Consider the following 21,027-nt stretch of genomic DNA (forward strand, 5'->3'; position numbering starts at 1 on the left):
CATCAAAAAGAGTCCCATCTTAGGCTGCTGACAGTTTTAACTCTCAGAAGATAAAGGAAGGAATGCAGGGCTTTCTTAGACTTTGAACTTGGGTCTGATCAAGGAAGAGCTGGTAAACCAAGAGGATGCAATGGTTTGAACCTTGGGAGAAAATCATAGCTGAGGAATAATCACAATCTAAAATGCATTCTCGTCTTCAGTTAAGAAAACCATAAAATGGTAAACAAATGACCCCCAAAACAAGCAAGCAAAAAACCAGACCAATCCCATGGTGAGAGATGCTAAAAGGAAGTAAAACGTAACAGATACTGCTGCAGAGTGGCAGAAATGAAATTCTGATGAGATATTTCTGGTGATTTCCAAAGTGAAGGAAAAAAGGCAATTGAACATAAATATGACATAAAACTAAATGCAACGTGGTATCCTAGACTGGATCCTGGAATGGATAAAGACATTAGCAAGAAATCTCTTGAAACCAAATAAAGTCTATCAGTTAGTTCACAGTGCTGTACTAATATTAATTTCTTGGTTTACAGGTTTACATGGTACATTTATCAAAATGTACCTTTAAATGTAAAATGTTAACATTAGGAGAAGCTGGGTGAAGACTGTATGGGAACATCTGTCCCATTTTGCAATTGCACTGTAAATCTAAAATTTTATATCCAAATTATTAAAGTTTTAAAAAAACCACTGTGCAGCACATTCACAGACGACTTCTGATGTTAAAGACAATGTGAAGAGGGGGAGGGTATAGCTCAGTGGTAGAGTACTTGCCTAGCGTGAGTACATGAGGTCCTAGGTTCAATCCCCAGTACTTCCATTAAATAAATAAACCTAATTACCTCCTCCCTAAAAGAAAATTAAAAAAAAAAAAAGAAAGCAAATGTGAAGATAAGACAACTAGGTAATTTAAAAATGTAACATGGACCAGCCAGGAGCCATGATTGCCTATAATCAGCCCTCGAGTCCTCACCCCTTCTCCTAGGTCAAAAAAAGCTAATGAATCAAGGGCCACATCAATAAAATATGATGTCTATGACAAGTAGTAATAACAGCATGGTGCTAGTTCAGAGCACATACAGAAGACTTTATCCTCTTCTGGGTGGTACCTTCTAAAGAGAATGTAGTATTTTTACAGATAGAGCAAAGAGCTTCTTCTAAGGGATGGTTGGAAGAATGAGGAAGAGCTGGAATGGATAAGAGAAGACTTAGTGGGTATAAGGGTCTCCATCTTCAACGAGAAGGGCTGCCACATGTCGGGAAGACTGAACTCCTCCTGAAAGCTAAACCAAGGCCAGGGTTGAAGGTACACATGGAAACGGACATGAGGGTTTGACATAACAATTCTGACAATCCACACTGAGAATGTGAGGTCAAGAGCTCCCCGTGGTTGGACAGACTCAAACAGAGGCTAGATAAACATCTGGTGGGGGTCTGGACTGGATAACCTCTAATGTGCCTACCAACTGCTCCAGATTCTCTTATCAAGAAGGCACAGGCATGACTGTTGCCAGGTGTCTCCCCGAGGCTTCTGGCATCCACGCTGCCCAATAAACCCAAAGAAAATGGTCTGACTCTGGCTAAAAATTCCATTCTGCTGCTTTGAGAGGCTGCTTCAAGGCTACTGGCAAGGCAGGGACCAGGACAAAAGAGGGTTTTCTGGCCACACAAGAAAAGGACATCCAGCAGCTGAACCCCTCCTGAGTTTGGTGTCCCATACAGCTCTAAAGGTGCCACGTGCTTCTGTGTAAGTCAGAAGAGTCAGCATATTTATAAAACCATATATCCTAGATTTAGGCAGCCTGAGAGGTCACCAACCCTGTTTCCACCAACTGTAATTAAAATGTTAAGAAAGCCACTATGGAGGGCAGTATGGGGGTTCCTTAATAAACAAAAAACAGACTTACCATATGAACCAGCAATCCCACTCCCGGGCATATATCCGGACAAAACCACAATTCGAAAAGACACATGCACCCCAGTGTTCATAGCAGCACTATTTACAATAGCCAAGACATAGAAAAAACCCAAATGTCCATCAACAGATGACTGGATAAAGAAGATGTGGAATATAATTATTTATTTATGTGGTATATATATATAAAAGTACTCAGCCATAAAAAAGAATGAAATAATGCCATTTGCAGCAACATGGATGGACCCAGAGATGATCATATTAAGTGACGTTAAGTCAAAGACAAATATCATATGATATCACTTCTATGTGGAATCTAAAAAAAAAATGAATAAGTCACTTTGCTTACACTTGAAACTAACATTGCAAATCAACTACACTTCAATAAAAAATTTAAAAATAAATACATAAAATGTTAAGAGACAAGCAGGTTTGTTTCCCATAAAGGGAGTCTAGCCTGCACACTTTCTGGACATGGTTCTACCCTATGTTGAACCAAAACTTGTCATTTCACCCTCACTACATGGATCGGTATCCTTGGGTGTGACTCTCATTCCTTCCTTAGCCTTGTTTTTTAAAAGCTAAATACACGGAGTTTCTTTAGCTATGTACCATTTAACAAGCTAACCACGCTCCTGAAGACTCTAGTTAGTGATGTCCTGAAATGCATCGTTTAAAATTAAACCAAATAGCCTAAATGTACTCTGACCATTTAAAAAAAAGTAATGGAACTACAATGACATGTTGGAGACATTGTAGGTCTAGTAGCGCAACATATAGCCTTTTGGCTCCTATTGACTTCACAATCAATTAAAACCCCATGTGAAATTCCCTGAAAAGAGGCCCTGTTCCATATAATTACTGTTGAATGTTGGAACTCCATGGTTAGATTTCATCTTGCTGACTTTGGGCTGTTCTGTTAGCCTGTCAAAATCTTTTTGAACATTGAGAATATCAGCTGTCCCACCAGCACTCCCCGCCAGGTTTGTGTCATCTGCAGATCAAATAAACCTGCCTTTGGTGTCTTCATCCAAGCCATCAGCAAAAACATTAAAGATGACAGGTCACTCAATCATTCATTTCAGCAGATATTCACAAAGCACCTACAATGTGTACAGCGCTCAGGACAGAAACGAGAGGAGAAACTATTTGTATCGGGACAGATTCTAAAATTGTTTGCCTTCTGAAAACCCCTAATGTGAGGTGGACTTCTTTCCTTGAAGATTTAATTCAACTCATTAGGTACTTACTGATCACTTACTCTGTTGGCATCATGCTAAGCCTTGTTAAGGGAACAGAGGAATTAAAAGTTACTACCCTCTTCTTTAGAAGCTGGTCCTCTCATCAGCGAGGCTGTCCTTTGATGCACAAGACACTTTATGCTGCAAGACAGGCAACGTTTACATAACTGACAAAATGAGTGGTACAGACAACATCTTTGATTCTGGTTGAGAATTTTATGTCGTTTCATTTAAAGCTGCAAAAACAATGACAGATTTTTAGAGCTGAAAAGGACACAGAGGTCTTCTAGCACCATCTTCCCCTCCCACTTCCCCAATAATAGTTTCAACAAGTGGAGGTCTATCTCTCTCTTGGGGACTTTATTAGCTCTTATAGAATGACACTGTAACATTCCCTATGTTGAGTCAAATTTCCCTCCCTTTATCTTTTCATCTATAGTCTAAGTACTCAATGGTCTTGTTAAAGAATTTAATGAATTCTGATTCTTCTCTCTGATGTCAAGGGAAGAAAAAATAGGTCTGCTCCAACCATTTGAAGGCGACAATGATGTTCTCATTTAGTCTTTACTTTTCTAGCCTAAATATCTACAATTCCTTCATTGGACATGGTTTGGAGACCTCCCCACCCCTACATCACTCTTGTCATTCATGTCTCGCTGCCATGCCTGGCATAAAGCAAGCATTAAAGATATGTCAACTGAACGAATATATGAATAAATGAACTGGGAAGCGCCAGTTTGTCAATATCAGCCTCAAAAAGAAATGCCCAGAACTACGAAATGTGTTGCTGAAAATGTCAGAAAAGTGGACCCGTTGCAGTTTGCTAGCTCTGAACATTGTTTTTTCCATGCTACTTAGACCCAGTTTCTTCTTTGCACGTGAGGAGGGGGAAATCCACTAATGATCCATACTGTCTGTAGCCAACTAAAGTCTGTAATTGGAAAACAGTGGTGAAGACTCATACGATTGTATATCAAGAGAGGCTAGACCACAGTGTTTATTTCCACGTGAGAAAGAGTGGTATGTCCTTCTGGGTGTGTGTGTCTTTCTAAGGTCATGCTGGTACCCCGATAACCATGGCACCTAAGCCCCTTGGGAATTTGAAGGCTTTGGACTATTCTGCAGAGGAGGTCTGGGGGGTGGGCACAGCATGAAGCCTAAAGGGAAAGACAGGATGAGCTGACGTTCTACTAAGCGGAGGCTATGAAGCTCAGTTTCAGATGGGCCCAGTTATCCCCATTCAATTGTCAGACATTCGATACGTCAGTGAGACATTCGATATGTCAGTGGCAGTGTTCCCCACAGGGAGAAATTTCTCTCAAATTAAAACATCCAGGAAAACTTAAGACCAATGAGTCTGATAGGAGTTGGGATCGTCCTGGCGTCAGCTTACTTAAGGCTGCAAGCAGAGTCAGGCAAGAAGAACCCACTGGGAGGTAAAGGAAGCACCTGCCATGAAGACGCCACCACCAGCAGGCACTTGGCTTGGTAAGCTCTGGCATTTACTGAACACCAGCCTGTGAACAGACGTTTATTTTCACTCCCCCAAATAAAACCAGCAGCTAGGCATGATGATCACCATGTTACAGTTGTGGAGACTGAGGCTGAGAGAGGTTCTGAAACTTGCCCAGAGTCACGCAGATCCACGTGGTGCAGCCAGAATGAGGCCCCTGCCTGACAGCCTCCAAAGCTCCTGGACCCAAGCATCAAGGCCACAGGGCTTTGTTCATTCCGTAACAAAGACTGTATTGAGCGCCCTCAGTGGCCCGGGCCTGTGCTAAGTCCTGCAGATACAGTGGTAAAAAAGACACACACAGTCCCTCATGGGGTTAAGCCCGCTGGCGGGAACAGCAAACAGCCAAAGAAGCGACCCCCGTCAAGTGGGACCCATGCCGCGGCAGGAGGTCAAGGTAAACTCACCCAGCACGTGGGAACAAGAGTCCTTCTCAATGAAACAGGCCCTAGAAAGAAGCTTAAAGGATACGCTTGCGAGACCAAAGAGTAGGGGAGAGAGGCAGAGTGGGAATCAACTCTTGAGATTTGGAGGCAAGTGGGAGACAATGATGTGTGCTGAGTGCAGAGGAGAGTGGTCGGAGGCTCCCATGAGGCTGGAGAGACGGGCAGAGTGACATTCCAGAGGCCTTGGAAGCAGGGGTAAGGGAGGTGGAACCGGGCTGGAATTGGCAAGGCGAGGACCAGCAAGGGCACAGGGAAGTCACCTCCTCATTGGATCTCACAGATTCTTGGGGGGAAAGGGAGGCTGGGCTAAGACAAACGCTGCCCTGTAGACGGACACCCTGGGAAGGCATTCCACGCTTCCACTTGGGCAGTTTTAATCACTCTTTGTGAAACCAGCTCTAAAAGGTCTCCGAACTTCTCCCATCTCCTCTCTTTTCCCTCCCCAGGGAGGGTGGGTGAGTCTTGGGTGGGCGCAGCTAGTCTAGACCCTTTCTTTATGTGACCCACCAAGCCTTAGAGAGATTCCAGCTTTCCCACTTGACAGATGAGAAAACAAAGGCTAGTGACTGTGCAGATGGGATTATTGGTTCCAGTTCATCAGTCCCTTCAACAGCTTTATGCACCTCTACCCCAGCAGGGCTGTGTGGTACGTGCACTGTATGTCTCCCCACCTTGGACTTTGCGTTTCATCTTCTAATTTGATTTGGCCAGTGAAACATTAGCAGACATGGTATGAGCAGAGGCTTGAAATGTGCTTTATGCTTGAGCATGCCTTCTTGCATGTTTGCCACTGCCAAGAGGAGACCACACTCTGCAGCTGTTGCTTCTCAAGCCTGGACTCCAGACTGAATCACACAGAGCAAACTTGAACCTGGTTTACAGCCTAGAGCTAAGCTCAGCTGAGATGGGCAGTTTCCAGGCAACTTGAAGACATTCAGCCTAAAGCGGAACCACTTCTGTTAACCCAGAGACGTGTGAATGTGTGACTGTTTACCGTTGTGTGCCATGGAATTTGGAGGTAATTTGTTATGCAGCATCATCATGATGATACCTGACCGATAAGAGCTTATTCTGAGCTTCCAGAGAAACTTCCTGGAATGCACAGTGCTGCCTTGCCATGGGACAAGGCTGCCCTGGAGGCTGGGCCTCTAGGGAGAAAGCAACGCAGACTGCCGCCACCGCCACCGCACTCCACTCTCCCACCCCGGGCCCCCGGCCCGCCGCGGCACTCACCTGAGTCTGACGCTGCAGGGCTCACCAGGCTGAGCAGCTCCCGCTCCTTCTCGTAGTCCCCTTTGCAGAGCAGCTGCCCCTCCTTCAGGACAAACTCATCACCCTTCTGGAGCTGCCGCTCGCAGACGCAGCAGCAGAAGCAGCTCAGGTGGTACACACTCTTCTGGGCCCGCATAACAAACTCGTTGGGTGCGATGGCCTCAAAGCAGCCCCCACATTTGACAGCAAACAGCCTGGCAGCAGGAGAGAAAGGAAAGCAAGGTCTGTAAGAAAGATCCAGCTGGGACCCAGGTCTCCCCTCAAGTCAACAGCAAGAGGAACTTCCAGAACGAGGACAAGGACACTTGGAATGGAACAGACTTTAAATCCAGATGCTCTATTCCCTGAGGTTGAACCAAGGAATTCAGCTGAGTTACTCTCTCAAAGGCTTAAGAAAAGCAGGGTCAGAGGCACTGGAAGAAGTGTGAGCTAAAGCCCAGGTGTATTTGGCGTGGTCCACAGCACAGGTTTCCCAAAGGACGCTCTACAGACTGGTGCCCGGAGTTTCCAGGGGGCTGATTATTTAAACAAAATAACAATAACTAAAAGATCTGGGCCCATTCTGATCAGCATGCAAAAGGGCGGGCCCCAGAATGTGAATTTTTAACAAGCTCCCCAGGGCATTCTGAGGTATACTCTAGTTTTTGGGAGACAAACTGCATCCCAGCTCCCCAGCCTGACGTTCAGTGGATCCCGCCCAGCTCTCAGGACTTAACTCTAATCTCATTTCACTCACTTTCAAGCAGCCACACAGAGGGCGCCTATCCAGGCCAAGCAGAGGCAGTCGGTACTAGTGATGTACAGGTGAATAAAAGAAAATCCCTTCCAGAAGTGAGCTCAGGCTAACGGGAGAGACAGATACGTCTAAGAAACTGAGCCAAGGCTTGGGGAAGGGATAGAAGCTGCCTCCTGCGAATCTCCCGGGGAACAGCCTCCCTGGACAGAGGCCAGCCTGCAGGTGACTCCAGCACAGCTGGGGATTCAACGTGCACGTGCTGTCTCCCTCCTAACCCAGGCCTTGGGCCCCTACTCCGATCCTCCCGGCCCTTGGCCATCAGAAGCACATCGGAAACACCCTCCCTGATCTGCCTTCCCTCTGCCTCTCCATTTCAGAAAGCGGGGTGAGGGTGGGGGAGCAGTGCCAAGGGCTAGCACGGCTGTTTCAACACTCACAAGGGATGTGACAGCCCCAAAACAGAACTCGGGGTACCACAGCCCCGCCTCTGCCCTCTCTGTTCCTCCAGCTGCCCAATGTGGCTGTGTTGTCCATATCTGAACCTCAGGGTACCTCGGGCCCTTGAAACACAGCCCTTACTCCCCGCCCCCACGCTGGATGTCCTGCATCGGACAGAAAATGCACCCAGCTCATCCCCGGCCCCAAGTCCCTAGACACTGTTTGCCAACCTGAGCAAACTCATCAGTGCTGTAACAGGCGCCGGGCAAAGGCCCTTTGTCCCCAAGCCCTCCTTCTCCTCCCCTTCCCCTGGAATGACCTGTTAAACAGACTCAAGGCAAAGGCTCTCACACGTCCTTGAGAATCCACAGCCACAGGTGGTGGCTCCGTGCGTGTCTAACTCCTGCCCTGTCAATCTCCTCCTCTTCCTCCTCCCTCCTTCGTTTCACCCCCCCAACTCCATAAGTTTCCCCCAAGGTGGACAAGGGATGGTTAGGGTGAGCTCAACAAAGAAATCCCACCATGTTGACTCAGGAAGGGCCAGGGGAAGTGGCGGGAGTCACCTGGGCTCAAATCCTGAAATGGTCACGATCAGTGAGGATACAGACTGGGAAGAGGGGGGCAGTCCTGTTCCTCTCCATTCTCTCCATCGGCTCCCCTCCAACTCTGGGTAAAGACCAGGTCGACCTCTCCTTGCTGCCTTGGCTCTCGTTACCCTTGCTCACCCCGGAGCAACCCAAGGAGCAAAGGCACACGCCGTCCACCACCTGTGTGCCAGATGTGTACACAGCTGGACGGGTACCACTGTGGACCCAGCTGCCGACTACACACTTCCCACAAGTTGTTTTCTCTAAGGCTCAGACAAGCAGAGAAAAGGATTTGTTCCAAAGTCCAGGTCGTAATTAAAACACAGCCTGTCTCTTCCCAATGCCCTGGATGGCGGCCCCCATGGCGACTTCCCCCTCTGAATGCTAATGAGACCTCACAACCTGGCAGCCCGGCTGTGCCCTGGAAAGCTGAGCACGGCTTCCAGAAACGTCCAGCTCTTCTAGACAGGCATGACAGCTCTCCACATTGCCCACCGTTAAAAACTTGCCTACCTCTGAAAGCCCTTCAAATAGTTCTTTATCTCTTCGCTGCATCTAATTCCCTCACCTGTAACAGGAGAATGACAGGATCTAGCTGGAGGGGAGGCACCCAGTGCGGAGCCTGTCCCAGCGGCCGAGCTCTCTGTCAGCTCCCCCTCCCCTACTGCACGCCCTCCAGGGGGCAGGCAGGAGGATGGGGTGTGTACAAGGCTGCCCTGTCCTCAGGGAGCTCATGTTCTCCAGCACGAAGCAGGCTCCACGCAAGTGACCACAGGAGGGTGTGTTGAGGGTAAGTAGGAGGGGACTGGTCAGCATGGCCCAAAGCAGAGCCCCATCCACTTGGCTCAGGCTGAGGGCCACCGAATCTTCCTTCTCTTCCTCCCCAGCCCCTGCCCCCACATCCCTCTCCTTCCCTCCTCTACCAGGCAAGGGAGTAGAGACTGGCTGAAATTCCATGCAGTCCCTTGCTTCCACCCTTCCTTGTACAGCCGCAAGCTCCTAGACGTGCAGGTTGGAGTTGCGGTGAGAGAGCCGCCACTTCCAGTCAGTGTGACTCACAGCCCATCACTTGATCTTTTGCAGCCTCAGTTTGCAGAGGTGTAGGAGGCAGTAACGATGCCTACACTCCTGGATCACTGAGGATTAAATGAGAGCAGGTACAAGGAGGGACTTTGTGACCAATAAGGTAGAGCACAATTCTGAGTTACTTACATCTGCCCCGCCTCCATCTTTTCACCTTTGTGAATATTTGTTTGTTTGTTTTTGCTCCAAAGGTGGCTCTCCGTGTTGAGTTTCCTGGGCCCTGTCCTAAGAGAATCCTTCTACCTCAGCAGCAGGGGTCCTTCTGCTGACTCCGCCCAGCTCTGACAGGGCCTGACTTCATCTCTAAAGAGTGCAGCACTGACTCAGGAGATGAACGCGGGGACACACGCGTCGTGGGACCGCCAGGCAGACACACACCTTAGACAAGGAGCATCCTCTCACCACGATGCGCCGAGATCATGCAAGGGAAGGAGTGTTTCTCGTAACTGCCCTGTATGAGGCGCCCTGGAGGGCAGCCAAGAAGGAAAGGAAAGGTGACCCGATTCGGGGAGAGAGCACAGGACTTGCAGCAGGAAGACCTGGGCTCAAAGGTTCTTCTTTAACCCAGAGGCCTCTGAAAAGCCCCCATCTTTCCCTGGGCCTCCGTTTTCTTATCTTTAACGGGAAAGTACTGCCCTAGATCAGTGCGCTTCATCAAGAACTTAGAGGCTGAGCAAGGGGTCAGTCTTAGAAAGTTCCCCAAGCCTCCTCACGTCACACCTCTCAGCCACAGAGGCCACCCTGCCTGCACCTGAATCCAGGTCTCCAGACAGTGTCTCAGCAGGACACGCCCTTGCAGGGGTAATTCTCCAAACAAGTATTTTCCAGAACCATGCCGTTCACAGATCTATGTACATACACACACACATACACATATGTATATATATAATCACATATATAGATGTAATATATATCTAAATAAAACAGCTAAGGCCAAAAAAGATTATGATGTATGTATGAACACACAGACATACAAAACATACATACACACACCAGCTAAAACCAACAACTCATTCCCATTCTTTCTCTCTCTCTCCCCATCTATATAGTTAGTATAAATATATATATTTCTAGAAAGAATTTTCTTTATTTCTCTATCTATCTATCTATCTATCTATCTATCTATCTATCCATCTATCTATCTATCTCTAGAAAAGACTTTGTTTGAAGAAAGCAGTTTGCCCCTAGGGGAACGTTGAAAACTTTCCAGGCTGGATAATCTCTTAACTCCCTCCCGTTTTTATGATTCGTGCGTTTATTACAGGGCTGGGGACCCTACTCTGCAGCAAAGGAGACGAGGATGTTTTAAAAGCAGATACACAGGCCTGACACGTGAAAAACTCCTACAGAACAAGTCTCAAGCGATCAAGGCAGAGGCCAGACCTCTGGGAAGCGACGGCACATCCTGTCCTGCGGGCGTTCCAGCGGAAAGACGGAGGGCAGCCAGGACACCGTGTGGGCACCTGGGCTCCGTGCTGGTTATGTGAGCTCAAGAAAATCGGTCACCAGCCTAGACATTGGGGTCCTCACCATCAGAATCTATTTCATCCCCCAAGTTATTTTACTGCAAAGAAAAAGAAGCTTGTAACAGACAGAAAAAAGGAAACTGGTATTTACTGAACACTCATTTGGTGCCAGGAATTTTGGTGTCTCTGACATTTCTTACGTCACTAAATTTGTGAGAGAAGGGCACATGGATTATATGGACTCAAAGAGAATCTCACCTTATTTCAGCCCAGTTTGGTTCGTGAGGCTTCTCTTCCACGAGAGAAAGAGAGAGACTCTGGGACAGCAGACTCATAGCTTCTTTTTCCCAATTTCTCTCTTTTAACCTCTCTAGCACTATTGTCAGAGGAGAAATAGGCAAAATGATCAAGCCGCTAAGATGGCTGCCTCAGCTCCCGCGAGGTTTCCCGGAAGGGCCTGTGGCCCTGGAGGAGGTCCTGAGGCTCTGATGCCCACATGCAGGTGAACAGGCAGGAGTCAGGCACCAAGTCCATCCCTTCAGCTACTCAGCTCTTGGGTCCTGAGGTATCTGAAGGGATCCCCAAAAGAGGTGCGCCCTCTATGGATTTAGGTTAAGAACAACAGTGTCTGGACGATGCTCTTTGACCCAACACCACCATGCTCTGATACCAAAAAGACTGGGAAACAAGACAACTCTTCCTAGAGCCCCATTTGCTGGGGAATTTCCAAGGCATAGGCAGAAATGTAGGCCAGTGAGGCTGGACCCAGAAAGACCCAAGGAAGCCCACCCAGAGAGACTGGGTTGTAGAAATAGTAAGACAAGGAGGCAACATGGTGTAATCAAACTCAGATCCAAGTCGCTATTTCACCACTTATTGGCTACGTGCTCTTGGTCAGGCTACAATAAAAGGACCTACCTCACAGTGACAGTGAGAATTAACTGAACTGATGCATTAGAAGTGCTTAGCATAGTGCTTAGCACATGGTAAATCCTCAATAAAATGGTAACTAAGTTGATGATGATGATGATGATGATGATGATGATGATGATGATGATGTAGAAAAGGCTGGCTATGAAATAGGAGAGAGAAATTAGTTAAAAAAAAAAAAAGGGAGGAGAGAGAGATGACAGATCATAATGTCAGAGACCAGGAGAATCAGGATGAGATAGCAGAGCATGGAAGGAAAAGGACTGCTTAGGACCAAGGCTGTGAACAATGCAAGGACGTCAGCAATCAGCTTCTCGGTAGTACCGGCTGTGGACTTGGAAGCCAGTCCTGACAGTAAAATGGAACCAGGGTCTGCGTTCTCACCTGCTTTACTGGCCCCAGCTAGGGCTTGCACGTAGCCTATCCACACCGGATTTGTCTGCATTTACCCAACTAACAGCGCTGGCATGGTTGGATGAAATGCCTTCTTGCTCTCTGTGCATCAAGGTAAAATCCAAGAGGTTAACTGAGGCTTAATTTTCTTCTCAGTATCAATACACCTGACTTTTTCACCCATGAGTTCCCCTGGCTCCCTCTAGTCTCTTCACCGCCTGCTCTACTGACTCTAGAAACCAGACAGTAGATTCTGTCTCATCCTCACGCCTACCCGCCAGGCTGAGGACACAACTTCCCAAATACAGAAAGACCGGAGACCACGGCAGTCTCATGCAAACCCAGATCTATCCCAGGGTAGGGGCTTTGAGACCCGTGAAGACTGAGCAGGAACAGAAGGGGAGCCCACCATTATGACACTTCAGAGGGCTCCTGAACCAAGAGCATGCTTGGAAAGACTGAGATTTTCATTAACCTGGACCCAGCGCACTGCAGACTTCCGAGGGAGCTTCTCAAGGCCTCCACACCACAGACAGCAAAGTGGGAGGATGAAAGACAAAATACGCGCGTGAGAAACCCTAATTCTAGCTCAAGGCCAAGTGGCTGTATGCTGTTTGTTCCCATCAAAATAAGAAGTCAGTGCCACTTTTAGCCTTGGAAGGCAGACGACTACAAATCATGCCGCCTTTCCACTCGCACTGACAAAACTAAGTTTTAATCAGGTGTAGGAACCCTTTGGTTTAGACACTAGGAGAGGGTGGTGGTACAGATCTTGGAAAGGCAGAAATCTGTGTATCACTCAGTTTCCACCCTCTCCACCAGGGGGCAGCATAGCAGCATTCATTAAGTGCCATGTTGACTTGGTAACTGAGGTCATCCAGGCACTGAGACAGGGATTGGCCCTAAGCCAAAACTGTCTGTCGGGAAAATCTGCTGCTGGGCGTCTGGGAGACCATGTGGCTAAAAAGAAGGAGAGATGGTGAGAGAGAGGAGGATTCAAAAGTATTGGGAACCAAAAGCATGGCTTGTGGCCTTAGAAGTAGTGACACGCGCAACCTTGTCAGCTGGCTCAAGGTCTCTGTCCTTGAGGCTGAGCCAACACCACCACAATGAGCAACTGAGCCCGTGGTCCTGGGGCGGTGGGAAAGTCTGCAGGGACAATAGGAGTGGCAGGATCTTCTATAGGAGACAGTCACAACACTCTGCAGTGGGGAGAAAATGGAAAACAATAAGTGGCTGGCGGAGCCAATCAGAGTCCCTGTCTCCCCGGGGCTCCTGGGGAGCTGTGAGAAGGACCATACAATGGGATGAGAACCGCTACGTGTGATGTCTGCATGTCCCAGAGGCTCCGTGAGGCGCTGGCTTCACCGAGAAGTGCAGGGTAACGCACATGGCTCACCACTGACGGCAAATGTCACTGGCAATGGGCAGCTTTTACCTCCAAGTGGCGGACTAAGCACTTTTCCTGTTCTCGCAGAGACTCTGCTCCAGGGCCAGCGAGGCAGTGTGGGACAAGCAGGGGCTTCTGACGTCTGACAACCTGGGTTCAAGTCTTGATTCCACCTTTGAGAATTTGAGCAAGTTACAGACTCTCTTGGTGCCTCAGTCTCTTTATCTATTAAGTGAGATCATAACTCTCTTGCAAGATGTTCTGGAGGTTAAATAAGATGATATATTTGAAGGATCGGATACAGACTAGCTGCTCTGAATAAGAGAGCTCTCTATCAATCCCCTTTATTGAAATCCACTTAACATACCTGCCCATGTAAGTATCGGTATAACATCATTTATTTCAAGACAGCTGACTGAGCCCAAAATATAACTTCATGTGGATCTCTAGGCTCTGATCTTCATTACTAGATCAAATTAAATCAAACTTCAGCAAGCCTTTTGTATGTTCTTGGAGAAGAGACCAACAGACAAAAATGAAAGCACAAACACTCGAGAGGAAGTAGGGTGCATTTCATTCGGGCAACCATGGCTATGGTCCCCCCAACCCAAGGTAAATATTGACATTAGCCAACCAGTGTTGACCAACACCCACCTTCACTACCTCACCCCCAGCATCTGGGCAGGAAGTCAGCAGCTCTGTGTTCAGCCGGCCAGAGCCAACAGTTGCTATTTGGTTAATGCTGACATTATCTGACAAATATTTGGAACAGACGCTTTCCCGGTATCACTTCAGTTCTCAGATGACTGCTTCTCCCTAAGGCTGCCGACCACGGTCTGGACCTACGCTGAGATGCCCGTAGTCTTGCTTGGGGCCCCGGACTGTCAGACACCCCCCTCCCCAACCCCAAGAGATCAGTCCCCCTCTCCCTTCATAAAAGATGGAAAGAAAGTAAGGGTAGAGAAGGAGCCATGACTACCCCTGACCACCGAGAAAGTTAAAACTATCGAGAGGACCAGCCAGCGCCTGAGGCTCAGTTAATGATCAAGACATAAAAAAGGTTATAACACAGCCCAACAAGGGGTAGAAATGTGTCGCCCAGGCTCTGTGCCCCAACCAGCTGAATGAGTGGACAGCGTGGGTCAGGCAGTGAGTCTCTCCTGCTGAGCAGCTCTCTCTTTTCCTTCCCTTTTCCTTGCTGAATCCTGGGGAGCTGCCTGCAAGTCAGGCCAGAGAGCGAAAGACTGCGGTGAAACCGTGTATTCCAATCTTCCAAGCCAGGGTGGCACAACTTGCATTATACTTTCCATATTGTCACATGGACATGCGAGAAATGACAAGAAACATGAAACAGACACAAAGAAAAATACATGTTTCCTTTTTAGGGAGTTAAAGGTTTGGTTTCCTTTGAAAATGTCAGTTTTCCTTTGCCTTCAACCTCATTAGCCTCCTGGGACGCTCTTAAACACACCCAGCAAAGAACAGAGCAAAAGGAATGAGATATTTTTAGCTGAGATTCTGGGCACAGATTCCTATTGTTCCACAATTTTTGGCTTGGCTGGATGGCACGTGGCCAATATAATGTATACGCTCACAAAGAATGTATGTTCCCTGGGCTGTGTGTGTGTGTGTGTGTGTGTGTGTGTGTAATAACAGTATGAAGGACAAGGACATTATTGATGATGCTTTGATGGGAAAGATTCTGAGATCCCAGCAGGGGGCAACACCGAGCTCTTCATGAATCCAATTTGCTTTTGTCACCATCACTTTTCATTATTATCACTGTGCTATACGTCCAAAAAAAAAAAAAACAAACAAACAAACTACACGGTCACAATCCAAAAGCACCCCATAGAAATCAACCGATACCAACAGCCCTGTATTAGGAACTTGATGTATTCTGCAGACCAGTGGTTCTGTTCCTAAATCACCTGCTGCAGTAAGCAGTACATAACATTCAAAACATTGCCAGTTGCTCCCACGTGTAACACCTCTCCTCAGAGATCACCCACTCTTTTGGGGGAGACAAGGAAAGGCATACATTGACTGCCAGTAAACATCTCCCATCATGGCATAAAAGCCAAAGGGAGCCCCATGTAGGACTTTCCCTTTCCACGCGAGGGGTGGGAAAGGTCTCCGGATAATCTGAATTTCCAGAACGCCTTTATTTCAAAGATGTCAAAGCATGTGCAATCCTGCAGAACATCTCAGCTCTGAAGTAAGTGGTGGTGGGGAGGCGTCTGGTGTTATTACCTGATTCTTTTTTCTTTCTAAATGATCTAAGAAATTGCAGGGGGGGGGTACTGATTTCTTTATTTCGAATTAGAGGACAAAAGTTTTAAAAATAAATGGGTTGGGGGCAGGGTAGGATATAACTCAGCGATAGAGTGTGTGTTTGGCATGCATGAGGGGTCCTGGGTTCAATCCGCAGTGCCTCTGTTAAGGGGTGGGAAAAAAGAATAAACTGGTGCAGGAGTCTTTATGCATGTGTAATCTGGAACAGTATTTACCAGAATAATTACCTGATTCTATTATCCTCCTCACAGGTGGGGCATCCCTGTGGGGTACCCTGGGCACACTCCCCAAATCCAGCAGTGGCGCAGTCTGAAGTCAAAAAGCCAGGTGTCCTGAATCTCTGATGCAGCCTCTTTCCCAGAAGACTGCGTTGCCTTCAAGCTAGACTCACGTGTCTTGAGAGCTCCAGAAAGGTTTCAACAAAGTCTGACCCAATGAACATAAGACAGGTTTTATTTCTTGTTTTCATTTTCACCCTTCAAAAGTTTACCCTTTTATCCTTCACCTCTCTCCCCACCCATTAAAGCCTCTCTCCCCAGCCACTGGAAGCCACCACACCCATTAGGAAGGTGTTCACCAACCAGAAAACAACTTAAAGGTGGTGACAATCTAATTTATGGGCACGCGGGGTGGGGGGAAATTATGAATTTTGCAGCATCCCTCACAAAGGAACACAAGGTCCTTACAACCAGCAAATCTTGAAAAGGAAGTTGGGAAATCCAAATGATAGATCATTCTGGAAAGGGTTTTATTCATACATTGAATAAATAATTATTGAGTGTGTACAAGTCTAGCTGCTCATATCAAGGCACTGTTCTAGGTGCTAGAAATGTAACTGAACAAACCAGGTAAAATCCCAGCCCTTGGAGTTTACATGTGATTGAAAACAGACAGACACCAGAAAAAACGTCCGATGAGGGCAGTGGATTAAAAGGAAGGCAGAAAAGAGGATGGGATGTGCCAGGGTGCGGAGTTGTTAATTTTCACTGAGCAGCTGATGTTTGAGCAAAGATCTGAAGGAGCTGGTGAGCAGTGAGCCTTACCACTGGCTGTGGGAAGAGCATTCCAGGCAGAGAGAACAGCAGGTGCAGAGGCCCTGGGGCAGAAGCACGACCAGCATGTTGGGGAAAGAGCATGGAGCCCAGTGGGGCTGGATGACATGGCAAGGGCAAAAGTGCCAAGAGCCGTGACAGGAGAAGTCACAGGGGAGACGCTGGACAGGCCAGAGAGGACCCTGCAGGTGACAGCGGGGACTTCAACTCCCCGCCCGAAGCACCAGTGGAGAGTGTTTTGCAGAAAAGTGACCTGCTAGATGAAGTTCCTTTTTTTTTTTAATTCACTGATGTGAAATTCACATCAGGTATTTTAAAGGGAACGATTCAGAGGCATTCAGTACCTTCAAAGTGTTGTGCAAGCACCATCTCTATCTCATTCCAAAACACTTCCCTCACTCCAAAATGAAACCCCTTACACATTAATCCGTTTCTCCTCCATCCTCCCCTGCCCCCAAATGTGGGCAACCACCAAGCCGTGCTCTGTCTCTATTGATACACCGGTTCTGGATACAGAGTATCAATGCACCCATATAGTGCACGTCCTTTTGTGTCTGGCTTCTTTCACTTAGCATGTCTACTATGTTCATCCACCTTGAAGCATGTTTCAGAACCCCATTCCTTTTTACGGCTGAGTAATATTCCACTGGATGGCTACACCACATTTATTTATCCATTCATCTACTGACGGACATTTGGGCTATTTCTACCTTTTGGCTACTGGGGACGGTGCTGCTAAGGACACATGTATCCATGAACTTGCCTGAGTACCTGTTTTCAGTTCTTCGGGGTATATACCTAGGATTGAGTTTTAACAGGATCATTATCAGTGCTGTGTTGAGAGCTATCTGTGTGGAGGGCAAGGTCAAAAGGAGGAGAGCCTTTTGACCTTAGGAAGTTTTCGAAACACTCCAGGTAAGAGGAGACAGAGACTGAGGAGAAGTGGGCAGGAGACAGGAGCAAAAAGACAGGAAAGTGCAGTGGATACCAAGTGAAGTCAGTGTTTCAAGGCGACAGGTGGGATGAACCCATCAAACGCTGCTAACAGATCCAGGAAGATGAGGACTGAGCACTGACCACCACAGGGCTGGGACACGTGGAGGGGAGGGAGGGGGCACGGCTGCAGGGGGTGCTCGGTGGAGTGGAGGGCATTCAGATGCAAGAGAAACAGCTCTTTCAAAAAGTTTTGTGAACAGGCACAGAGAAAGGGGGTGATGGATGGAGGGGGATATAGGGACAAAGGATGGTTTTAATGGGAGTAATGGTGGAATGTCTGCCGGTAAGAATGACGTGGTCAGAGAGGAGTCTTCAGGGTGTACATGAGAGGTGGGGGAGAAGCGCAGGAGCTGGAGTGACATCCACAAGTGAAGGACTAGGGATCCCATGGGGTCCAGCGAACACGTGGAGTGAGCACCAGCCTTAACTCAGAGCAAGCTAAGCCTCCTGGATGCTGCAGGTAAAATCCATACTGAAAGGACCCCGAGCCTGGACCACTCTGGATTGTTTGATCTAATCACAAGGAAAGCCACGCTTAAGTCAAAACATCACACAAATCAAAGCGCTAATGTTTGATCATGTATACGCCAAATAATTTCCCTTTGCCTCAGACTTTTACTCTCCCTGTGATGTTCTTGGGCTAACGCTGAAGCCACAGTCATGAGTGGTGGAGCAGCCAGCTCGGGAGTGAGTGGAGAGACTGGATACACCAAGCCCTGCACCTTACACAATGTGCAAAACACTGAGGTCTTAGGAATGGCTGTGAGAGATACTGTCACTGTCTCAGTGGGGTGGCTTGTAAATATTCCCACATCTACCACCAAATCTACAAATAGGAAGTAAAGCGGGAGGGATGTTAAAATATCTTTTAATAATATCATTTAAAGGGCAATGAGAGTGTAGTGGAAAGAGCACTGAAAGGCCCGAGTTTGAGATCCCACTCTACCACTTATTATCTGTGTGACCTCAGTCAAGTTAATTAACCTCTCTGAGCCTGAATCTTTCACCTGAAAGATGGGGTGAATGATACCCACATCACTGGTTTTCAGCAGCGAATGAGGGGACATCTCTAAAAACAGTTTTTAAAACAGTCCCTGGTTATCCATGTAACCTGGCTTTGAGGGCTAGACATGCCTCCTATTTTTACAAAAAAATTTGAAAGCTATTTCAAAGACTATATGACAAGCAAAAAGAATCCCCAAGAGGGGAGCCGTGCTTTCTCTATACTGGACCCAAAGTCAGAGAACAGGACAGAGAGAAATCCCCAAAAGCTCAGGCATATGTCCTCTTCAAGAGTCTAGACTCATTACCTCACCCCTGGCTGAGCCACCAAAGGCTCACCGAGAGCTACTCAGAGATGGACTTCCTGTTTCATCATTTACTCCATTATCTCTTCAAGCACACTCAGTCCCTTGGAGGGTTGGAAACAAAAGAGGGCAAGACAGTGAATCTAGACTCTCCATTTGGAGACTGGCTCCAGAGGGTGTTACCCGTCCCAGTGCTGAGAGCAGGGGTGCATGGGACTATCCTGCTGAGAACCAGCTTCTCAGAGCCTGTGTGGACGGCTCTGCACATCCATCCCCGCACCAGTGATCACCAGGTCAGAGTTCGGCAAACTAACAGAATAAATGTGGGGACCTCCCCTGTACCCAGGGACATCAGGGTTTCAGACCCACCAGACACCTCCCCGAGTGACCCTCTAGATCTTTCTGCAGTGATGTACAGGTCCTGTATCTATGCTGTCCAATATGGTAGCCATCAGCCAACTTTACATGCTCCTGGAGAACGAGCACTAAGATGCTTGAAGGTGAGGCAGAAGCAGGAATATACAAACCCTGCTGTGTCCCTATTCACAGTCTCATCCTGCCCATGACTACATGGCATGGCACTACACCGGGTACCCAAGCAGGACAATGGAGTCAACACACGGAAGACAGCGGGTAGGAATCTGGAGAGAACCCTGATGACAGGGTTGAACTTCCAAACCAACATAGGAATTCATCCCTCCCAGTTTCTGTTAAGTGAAAATCACTCTCCTGTTGGTTTAAACCCCTGGTCGGTCACTTTCATGTTACTTGCAGCTCAATATCCACTAAGTCAGAGAGTTCACCTGGGATTTGGTCATGGACCTGATCTATGCATCCTATGCCAATCAAAGCCTGTGGATCCTGCAGGACACCCAACCGTGAAGGAACAATGTCTCAAGAACACAGAGCTGGGCAGTGATCAAACCTGAGAAGCAAAGGTCACTGAGGTCATCATAAAAAGGAAGAGAACCACACTTTGGCCTGCTGCTGAGCAGACAGAAACACCTGGAAGGAAGAGGATGCGCCAAGCCAGAGGGAGCGCCCAGGGCCCCTGCTGACCCATCGATGACCACTCAGCGCGCCGAGCGTGTCAGTGATCTGAATCCAGTGGGGAGGTTCCGCCCACCAGCTAGGCCCAGGGCGTGACGAGCTGGGCGCGTTCCCTGCCAGATCCTCGCTGCCTATCATCCTTTACGGACACAAAAACAAATTCCACCATATGTTAAAGTTAATTGCAAACATTTGCTGCTAAAGAGAACTCCATTTTTCAAGAGCCCACAGAGATCCGGTTACGCCAGTGGCTGAAGCTCCAACCAGCCTCATCCGCTCATCAGAAGCAGCAGGGCCAGCGTGAGGGTGGCAACCACATTGGGGAAGGGACCCTCACTCATTCCTCCCTCCCCTCCCATCCCGCCTGTCCCCACCTCCCCTGGGCTCAAACGCGTACACACCCCAGGTCCAAGAATGTGCCACCCCTCCATCGACACAGATGGAAAACCACGGCGGGGGGAGCTGGAAGGACGGGGCTGAGGGGGTGGGGAGAGATGATGGCAGGGAGGGGCGGAAGGATGAGGAGGGCCTGGGAAGTGAGCTGGCTGTGTTCCACTGTCCAGTGATTGCTGAAATAAGAGGCACAGAGAAACCCAGAAGCCCCCAGGAGGCCCACAGCAGTCGGGCTGGTCTGCTAGGGGTCTGCTGGGGGCCTGTGAGTGATGGTTATTGATGATGTGGTTCAGGAAGAGGCTTGTGAGGGTAAACCTGGGGCTGACAAGGCCCTCGGCTGAGAATGCAGCCCGGGGAAGTCCCCAAACAGCGCGGATGGCTGGAAAGAAGGCAGGACTTCCATCTTCCATGAACATCCTTCCATGGACCACAGAGAGGCATTTATAAGCACATCCCTGGCAGCATGGAGAGGAAATCGGAGGATTTTCTGAAGCTCAGCCCAGGCATTGCACCCACATTCC

At 48.1% G+C, this 21,027-nt stretch overlaps 1 protein-coding gene across 2 annotated transcripts in view; it reads right to left on the minus strand.

The window, feature by feature from the left end:
- The window catches only part of LMX1A (LIM homeobox transcription factor 1 alpha), a 133,544-nt gene that overhangs the window by 35,239 nt on the left and 77,278 nt on the right, over positions 1-21,027 (minus strand). For both annotated transcript variants that reach the window (XM_074349742.1, XM_074349741.1), the window contains exon 4: positions 6,352-6,584. In XM_074349742.1, the coding sequence (XP_074205843.1) occupies positions 6,352-6,584 (233 nt within the window). The remainder of the gene's footprint in view (positions 1-6,351; positions 6,585-21,027) is intronic.

Source organism: Camelus bactrianus, chromosome 21 (genome assembly GCF_048773025.1).
Source record: "Camelus bactrianus isolate YW-2024 breed Bactrian camel chromosome 21, ASM4877302v1, whole genome shotgun sequence".
NCBI classification, from domain to species: domain Eukaryota; kingdom Metazoa; phylum Chordata; class Mammalia; order Artiodactyla; family Camelidae; genus Camelus; species Camelus bactrianus.